Source organism: Brassica napus, chromosome C9 (assembly GCF_020379485.1).
Source record: "Brassica napus cultivar Da-Ae chromosome C9, Da-Ae, whole genome shotgun sequence".
NCBI lineage: Eukaryota > Viridiplantae > Streptophyta > Magnoliopsida > Brassicales > Brassicaceae > Brassica > Brassica napus.
The window spans coordinates 6,901,638-6,911,171 of record NC_063452.1 but is presented as its reverse complement, the minus strand read 5'-3'; the positions used below and the strand labels follow the sequence as shown (position 1 = coordinate 6,911,171).

Here is a 9,534-nt window from a genome sequence, read left to right as displayed (position 1 = left end):
TTATGTTTTTAAAATAAAAAAGTAAAAAAATATATAGCAGCTACAGAAAAAAGAATTAAAAAATCTTTTTAACGTCGTCAGCAAAACACTAAACCCTAAATCTTAATCTCTAAACCTTAAATCTTAAACCCTAAACCCTTGGATAAACCTAAACCCTTGGGTAAACCCTAAACCCTTGGGTAAACTTTAAACCCTTGGATAAACCCTAAACTCTAAATAAAAACACTAAACTCTAAAACTTTAAACCCTAAATCCTAAACCCTAAACCCTTGAGTGTTTTAGTGTTTAGTAATTTTGATTTAGAGTTTAAAATTTATCCTAGAGTTTAAGATTTATCCTAGAGTTTAGGGTTTACCTAAGGGTTTAGGGTTTAGGATTTAGGGTTTAATGTTTTGATGACGACATTAAAAATATTTTTTTTTGTAATTACTACTATTTTTTATTTATTTATTTTTATCTTTTAATTTAAAAAAGATAATATAATTTGACAATATTTTGTTTCATTTTTAAAAAAATATCAAATATGAAATAACACAATCATATTAGGGGGGTGAACCCAATAATAAGTCATAACTAAATGAGTATTGGGTACTATATAATACTACTGCTACTGCACAAGGCTTCTCTGTGCAACTGACTGTCCCTACCAGAATTAAATCTCTCTCTCTCTCTCTCCAAAAGAGTCTTTTAACTGAGTTTATAATTCGCCACAATAGAGCTCTGTCTCTAGCTAATGGCATGCTTAGAAATGTACAACTTCAATGGTGGTGGTGACATGAGTCCTAGAATCTCTTTCTCTAATGATTTCGTTGAGACTAGGCCTGAGACGACGAAGACGCGAAGATCAAGCCCTCTCTCCAAACCAGAGGGTTCTTCCTCAGCTACTGATAACTTCGAGTTTTCTGTCTCCGACTACACAATGATGCCTGCTGATGAACTTTTCTCTAAAGGAAAGCTGTTGCCATTCAAGGAGACTAACCAAGTCCAGAGAACATTGAGAGAAGAGCTCCTCGTCGAAGATGAAGAAGAAAGTCCCCATGAAGCTACCAACATCTTCTCTCTCAAGCGACCCATCTTCTCATCTTCTTCCTCTAAGGGAAGGTGGAAAGGGCTTTTGAGCCTTAAGAGGACCCATGTCGGGTCTAAGAACAATGAAGAACCATTTGTTCACATGATCGATAACAAACAGTCTCAGGTATGTACTACTTTATCTCATATGAGTTTTTTCATAACTTCCACATTAATTTCTTCTGTGTATTGATGAGAGTTGTGTAATTTGCTAGTTTTATTAGATATAAAAATATAATTTGTTTTCCTTCCAATTTTTGGAGGAAGCAATGGGTGGAAGAGAAGGCTTAAGTTGCAGGGACATGAAGAAGAGTGTGTAGAGCTTGCAAAAAAAGCTTCTGGTTAGTTTTTATTAAACTAGGAACATGGTTGCTTCCATTTTTTTTCTTTAAATTTATTTTACATTTTATGTTAAACTTAGACCTGAAATGTTGTTTTTAAAAAAAATAGGCACTTATTATGTGTTGTTGAAGGGGATGGTTTATTTCATTACCTCTTTCCCACTACTCATGTTTCATCGATCTTGTGAAGGGATGTAATTTTATTTGGGTGTACAAAGAAAAGGTAAAAAAAAAACAAGAGTGAGTAGTTCAGAAAATTTAGTTTCCAGTTTTAAAAATTGAACTAACGCATATAACTTTTGTCATCGTCTTTATAGATCTACTCTCTGACGATTTATTACCATTTAACTCCAACTCATCTCTCGTTGACAGCATTATCTGCTGCCTGCGTAATGCATCAAAGATTCTGAAATAAGTAAAAACATATTGGTGTATTGTGTAGTTCATTAAGTTTTCCGATATGGCAAGTGTGTAAATACATGGTTTCAACAGTTCTGGCATGGCGGTATTGACAGAAAGTTAATTTTGTTTTTATTTACCGCTATGTAATAAAATAGCAAGCCCTAAAAAAATAATTTAATTTAAAGTAAAAACAATCTCTCTAATAAACCGGTAGAATAGACAGTATATGGTATGACCATATAGTTTGATACAAAAAAAATTGCAAACGTGTGTGCTTGTGATGGACTAAATCTAACCACTAATTTCTTTTTCATATAAGTTTATCATCAAAGTGGAATGGAATGCAAAGCTGGTAGGTTACAAATCTCCAAAAGTACAAACTGAGAATGTGCGACTGAATGTCATTTATAGAGTAAAAATCTAATTACCAATCAAGTAAACACATATTTTCACTTATTTCCTCTAGTTACTATTCCAATGGAGCAAAATGTAGACACATACATTAGAGTAAACACAATTTACTCCTGTTTTTGTTCTTTCCTATTTTAATTTTTCTTCTCTTTTTTCACCTATTTATTTTCTTGCCATTTATTCCAAAATAACCAATCACACCTTGAAAAGAGGAAGAGCAACGCCAAAACAAAGAAAGATATACAATTCGACACAACAACAACAAGCGACTGTTAATCCATCTGCGAATGCAAGGAGGAAAATACCATACATAACCATAGGCATACCTTTTCACCTTAAACATTTGAAATAAAATAAGTCAGACTCTTGTCTCTTTGGGCCTATAATCGAAATATATAAATAAAATATCCACAGAAAGTCTATGAGCAATCGAAATTTGATCTGATATGTTATTGGGCTTCTCTAAACCCAATTAAAGTAACAAGCCTACATATATTCATACAATTTTCATCTGCAGGGAGAGGTACAAATATTTAAAATATTAAGTGAAAAGACAATAAATAGTAGACAAATGCATTTAACATTCGGTGCAAAAAGTGCAAAAAGATACATATATAACTCGTGAAACTAGAGAATAGAATCTGTATGTTTCTGTTATTATTTCATAAACATAAAGTGTGCCCTTTATATATAGGGAATTACAAAGAGAGAAAATGAAAGACTACAAATGTAGAAAGTCTAGAATATGAAAATAGTACAAGTCATAAACCAATAAGGAAAAGGGAAACTAGGGTTTCCAGCCGCCGGCTCTCTCTCTCTCTAGGTATGGACCGGGCCGGTTATGGACATCCACAATATGATTTATAACACTCCCCCTTGGATGTCATAACTATACAGGGATTGTAATACGGTTTAGATGTTGCCTCATTAAAACTTTACCAGGAAAACCCATTGGGACAAAACCATGGTGAAAGAAAAAGAGCACAACACGTATTACTCCCCCTGTTCTGAACAACTCGCGACTGGCCTCATGAACAACCAAGATCTCCGAATGGTTTGAAGATGTGGACGCGATCGTCTGCTTCATGGAACGCCATGATATGGCCGTTCCACCATGTGTGAAAACATAGTCTGTCTGTGATCGAGCATTGTGTGGATCCGAAAGATAACCTGCATCAGCAAAATCAACTAAACCTTCTTTGTTTTGGTTAGTATAAAATAAACTCAAGTCTTTCGTTCCTTGCAGGTAATGAAGAACATGTTTAATCCCGTTCCAGTGCCTTTGGGTTGGACAAGAGCTAAACTTAGATAGTAGGATCACAACAAAGCATATGTCTGGCCGAGTGTGGCTGGCCAGATACATTAAAGATCCTATAGCACTGAGATATGGCACTTCGGGACCAAGAACATTTTCATCGTCCATCTTAGGACGGAACAGATCAGTGTCCAAGCCTAGAGACCTCACGACCATGGGGCTAGACAATGGGTGAGACTCGGCCATTTTGAATCTCTTGAGTACTTTTTCTGTATATGCCATTTGATGCACAAGGATTCCATCTCTTATGTACTCAAGCTGTAATCCCAAACAAAACTTTGTTTTTCCAAGATCTTTCATCTCGAATTCTTTTTTAAGATATTCAACTGTTTGGGAGATTTCTCCAGAGGTTCCTAGGATATTTAAATCATCAACATACACTGCTATAATCACAAAGCCCTGGCCGAATTTCTTTATAAAAATACAAGGGCTGATTGGATCATTCTTGTATCCTTCTCTCTCTAGGTACTCACTTAACCTATTATACCACATTCGGCCTGATTGTTTCAATCCATAAAGTGACTTATTCAACTTTATACAGTGTTGTTCTCGAGTACTCGATTTGTTTTTTCAACTCTATACCCTCTGGTACTTTCATATATATTTCATTATCCAGTGGACTATATAAGTATGCAGTTACAACATCCATTAAACGCAAGTCTAAGTTTTCTCTTATAGCCAGACTTATCAGGAATCTAAAAGTAGTAGCATCCACCACAGGGGAGTACGTCTCCTCATAATCTATTTCTGGTCTCTGTGAGAATCCTTGTGCAACAAGCCGTGCTTTGTATCGAAATACTTCACCATGTTCGTTTATTTTTCTCACAAAGACCCACTTATAGCCGACTGGTTTAACATCATATGGTGTCCGGACTATTGGTCCAAAGACATCTATCTTCTTTAAAGAGTTTAACTCCACGTTTATAGCTTTTTTCCATTTGATCCAATCTGATCGTTGAGTGCACTCTAAGATAGACGTGGGTTCATGATCCTCATTATCATCCATGATTTCAAGTGCTACATTGCATGCAAATATATCATCAATGTCGACATTCTTTATGTTCCATTGTATCCCATACAAGACATAGTTTATTGAGATCTCATTATTATCAGGACCTTCAGTACCTTGAACCTTGGCGTCCCAAGAATCAATATTAGATACATCAGGGCCGGCCGCATCTAAGATCTTATGATCGGCTGCGATCGCTATTAGGGTTTTAGGATCGGCCGCGGTCGTGTCTAGGGTTTCAACCACCTCGGTTTCATTATCTGCACCTTTCTTAGTTTTCCGAGGGTTCTTATCTTTGGAACTTATTGGTCTACCATGTTTCAAACGTTGTCTAGACTCTGTAGCAACTTGATTGTGTCCCTCTTGAACATCAATTCTTATTGGTGCATTAGCAGCTGGTATATATGACTTAGTCACTCTTTTCAGGTCAGCAAAGGAATCTGGCAATTGATTAGCTAGCGTTTGTAAATGTATTATCTTTTGGACTTCTAAATCACATTCTTGAGTCCGAGGATCTTGCCAAGATAAGGATGTTTGATTCCATGTAATTTCTTTTACCAGCTTATTATTATCTCCCCCTAATGTTGGATGTTCGGATTCATCGAAATGACAATCCGCGTATCTAGCCTTAAACAAATCACCCGTAGTTGGCTCAAGATATTTTATAATCGTGGGAGAATCATATCCAACATATATCCCCATCCTCCTTTGAGGTCCCATCTTTGTTCTCTGTGGTGGTGCAATTGGCACATAGACGGCACAACCAAATGTCTTAAGATGAGATATGTCTGGCTCATGACCCATAAGAAATTGTAATGGGGAATATCTATGCTCATAAGACGGTTTGATACGAATCAGTTCGGCCGCGTGCAAGACCGCGTGTCCCCAAGCTGTGGCCGGAAGCTTAGACCTCATAAGCAATGGTCTAGCTATGAGATGAATTTGTTTTATGAATGATTCGGCCAAGCCGTTCTGTGTATGTACATGTGCCACGGAGTGTTCCACACTTACCCCCATGGACATACAGTAATCATTAAACGCTTGGGACGTGAATTCACCAGCATTATCAAGACGTATAGTCTTTAAAGGACTTTCTTATAGCCTTTGGCCGATCTCTATGATCTGAAGGAACTCTTTGTTTCCTTCGCCCTTAGTCTCAATATGAAAGCCATTCACTTGAATGTCTTTAAAGCACAATAGGCTTCTCTTAGAGCTGGGTGAATACAATGCATCAGATAACCCTAGATGCGTACCTTTAGGCAACATGATATTTGCCTGGCCGTAGCCCTCTATGAGACTTTAGAGACTTTTATATCAAAAACTTTCATTCATTAAGATTCAAAACAAGTTCAAAGCAATCAAAACATAGAAAACACAAACCAAAGAACACAAAACATAGATGTCGAATTCAACTTCATTCTTTTAAACAATCTGAAGTTTCATAATCCATAAGATCGTCTCGTTCATGATTGAAATCATCTTCACCATCTTGATAAGTCATATGAGCTTCAGGATTCTTCCCTTTCAAACTCTCTTGGTAGAGGTCAACGAGATGTTTGGGAGTCCTACATGTCTTAGCCCAATGATTACTCATACCACATCTATAGCACACGGATTTGGTCGAGTTTTGTGGCTTGAAAGAAGTACTACGGCCTCGGCCATGTCCACGGCCTCCATAGGAGCCACATCCATATGAGTTGCCTCGGCCTCGACCAAACGAGTTTCGGTCTCGATCACCACGCCATGCCATTTTCCGCGACCACGTTCGTGTTGGCTATGACTCTGGACATGGTTCGACTCTTTCTTAGCCTCTACGGTCGCATGTGCCTCAGGTAATGGGTTTGTTCCAGGAGGTCTCAATTTATTGTTTCTCATCAACAGTTCATTGTTCTGCTCAACGAGCAGGAGACAAGAGATCAGATTAGCATAAGTTGTGAAGCCCTTCTCACGGTACTGTTGTTGTAACAACACATTGCTTGTGTGGAAGGTGGAAAAGGTTTTCTCAAGCATATCCTTATCCGTTATATCCTCACCACACAGTTTTAACTTTGAAACTATTTTAAACAGGGCCAAGTTATACTCGTACACGGACTTGAAGTCCTGGATTCTGAGATTCCTCCAATCATACATAGCCTTTGGTAATAACACCGTTCTCTGGTGATCATATCTCGTTTTCAACTCTGTCCAAAGGTCTAGATGATTCTCAATAGTCAAATACTGATCTTTGAGACTCTCAATAAGATGATGACATATAATTAATATCGCACTGTATCTATCTTTCTCACTTGCATTATTGCCCTCGGTGATACATTCACCGAGTCCCTTGGATTTTAAGATGATCTTAGCATCAAGTGCCCATTGCAAGTAATTATCTCCAGAGAGACTTAGGGCAGCAAAATCCAAGTTGTTGATTTTCGACATCTGAAATCATATGTTTCATAATTTAGATTTAAAAGTGTTCAAGCGAATGCAATCAATATGCTCAAGCAATCCGGATTCTAGGTATGATGCAAATAGGTCATTCGTATATGATGCATACATGTTCAATCTTAGCATTCAGATTCTATATGCAATCAGTTCATACTATTATGCATGCATGATGCAAACAAGCCGCACGGCTACAATCTTAGAAAACGGTTTCAATGCAATCAATACAATGGTCATTCGTTTTCAATCTTAGCAAACGGTTTTCTAAGAGTTCAATATGTAATTGCAATCAAACAGTCGAGCAATGCATCAATTAGGGTTCATTCGAGAATGTATGAAAACTATCAATACTAGCCGGATCATTATCAAGACGAGAATGCATAAATCATTTAACCTAGCAAGCGATTTCTATTTCAATTCAAGCATTCGGTTTTAATCAATCAAACAAGATAGTATTCGATTTTAATTTCAATACATTAGGGTTTCGATCAAACAATCAATACGACTTCAATTTGAAAATCATTCAATCGGTTTCATCAATTCAAACAACCAAATTCAAGAATGAGATTATCAATCCTAGCAATCGATTTCTATGTGATCAAATTCAATACGGTTTTAATTAATCAAGGCTAGCATACTATATCCAAAAATACAATCATTCAAACAATCAATTTCGATCTCAAAGATTAATTAGGGTTTGGATAAAATCGATTTTGCATTAGCTTTAGGGTTTTAATCGATTTCAAGCATAACATGCATTATGCATGTATGCGGCTAAGGGTATTAGGAAATGATTTTGATCATTAGATCAATTGGGGTTTAGGGAATCGAACTTATGATTATGAGCTTTGATTTACTCATTGGGGTTTTGATCTATTACCCTAGGGTTTCGATTAGGTTTTAAGGGTTACCTTAACCTCAAGTAGGGTTGAATGGACCACCAATGAAATGAGGATCGCGAGCTGAGATCGTCGAGTCGCGAACGGGTTGCTGTCTGTCGCGAACGGATTGACGCTGAGACGGGTCGCGAATGTGTTGGCTATCAAGCTTAGTATCGAGCGGGTCGCGAACAGGCTGTGTGTCGAGCTGAGACGGTCTCTGTCGAGAGCTGAAACGGACTGAGGTCTCGAGCTGGGATCGGGAACACTTTAGATATGGGGTTTTAGGTTCTCGATCGGATTAGGGTTCGTCGTCGGGTTAATGGTTTATCGCCGTTAGGGTTTAGGGTTTCTGAGTCGGGATTTAGCTTAGGGTTCTTAGAGTAATCGTGCTGATAACGTGTTGTGAAACTAGAGAATATAATCTGTATGTTTCTGTTATTACTTCATAAACATAAAGTGTGCCCTTTATATATAGAGAATTACAAAGAGAGAAAAAGAAAGACTAAAAATATGGAAAGTCTAGAATATGGAAATAGTACAAATCATAAACCAATAAAGAAAAGAGAAACTAGGGTTTCCAGCTGCCGGCTCTCTCTCTCTCTAGGTATGGGCCGATTATGGACATCCATAATATGATTTATAACAATATACAAGATATATGCATAAACGCAAAAAAAAAAGGAAAAGGAAAAGGAAGAGTGAATGGCTGCTAGGGCTTTGATTCAGAGTTAACTTTAATAGTTGTAAAGCTAGAGCTTCAGCTGTCTTTTGAATTATAATCTTGAGGTTTATTCTTATTCGTGTAATTATTACAAAACGCTGTATCCCCTATAAATTAAAGGAGAAACATTTTTAAAACTTACCTTAAAAGTTTATTGGCAAGGAATGTGACGTGGTGACGTGGCTTCACGAGAAGCTTTTATTTAGTAAAACGCTTAGGTGTCACGCAAAGAACGTTTCTCACCAAAACAGTGAAGTTAATGCGTTCACACTAACATTCTTTTAAAAGAACTTCATACCATCTACAATTTTCTCGACGAACACTTTTACGTGATGAACCTTCAGCTTCAAGTTCGATTAGTTTATTTATCAATCCTTTCAATATAATCATAGCCTCAATAAAGCTTCCTTATTTTTCTATACGTTTCTATTAAAAAAGGTAACCCATCTGATCTATCGCCATTAAGTCGACAGATCCGTAGAGATGACAAAGCGATGAAACTTTAGTACGATGCCAAGTATTACTGAAAGAACCATTTTCTCCATACATGTCTTCATGCATTTAGGAGATCACTCACGTTCTTGAGAACCGCATCTCATTGCCGAAAGAGGACGTTGAGAATCTATTTTTAGATAAATGTGTCGTACTCGGTTTTGTTACTGCTCGATGAGATGATATCTGTTTCGAGGAGATTGAATCACTATAAATCGTCCCGGCTTAGTGTATTAGTCTTCTCGAGCAAGCAATATAAGCATGCGAGTGTCACCACCTTCGCCGCCATGAGAGCTTTGCATTAGACGATCTTGAAGATGAGAAGAAACTTCTAGGAACGAACCACCAGCAAGTCTCACGTGATGGTCGCATCTGGAACAACCTTTACAGTTTAGAGGACCGAATAACCTTTAATTTCTTTTATTATGCAACTATGTTTTCTGAATTTAAATGAACTATACTTTTTT

General features: G+C 37.2%; 1 protein-coding gene across 2 annotated transcripts; it reads left to right on the top strand.

Moving 5' to 3' along the window:
- The first annotated feature begins 484 nt into the window (after positions 1-484).
- On the top strand, positions 485-2,424 carry LOC111211829. 2 transcript variants are annotated; one of them, XM_022713117.2, is made up of 2 exons: positions 485-1,195; positions 1,332-2,424. In XM_022713117.2, the coding sequence occupies exons 1-2, from the start codon at positions 734-736 to the stop codon at positions 1,386-1,388; spliced, it is 519 nt and encodes a 172-aa protein (XP_022568838.1). In that variant the 5' UTR covers positions 485-733; the 3' UTR covers positions 1,389-2,424. The 2 variants fall into 2 exon arrangements, with proteins under 2 accessions (XP_022568838.1, XP_022568839.1); XM_022713118.2 differs by having other exon boundaries at positions 490-1,195; positions 1,336-2,423.
- Positions 2,425-9,534: the final 7,110 nt, after the last annotated feature.

Excerpts from the sequence above, each read along its gene's own strand:
- LOC111211829 (XM_022713117.2), top strand. The coding sequence starts at position 734 with ATGGCATGCTTAGAAATGTACAACTTCAATGGTGGTGGTGACATGAGT. Across the intron at positions 1,196-1,331 it reads TCGATAACAAACAGTCTCAG|GAAGCAATGGGTGGAAGAGA; the intron begins GTATGTACTACT and ends CAATTTTTGGAG.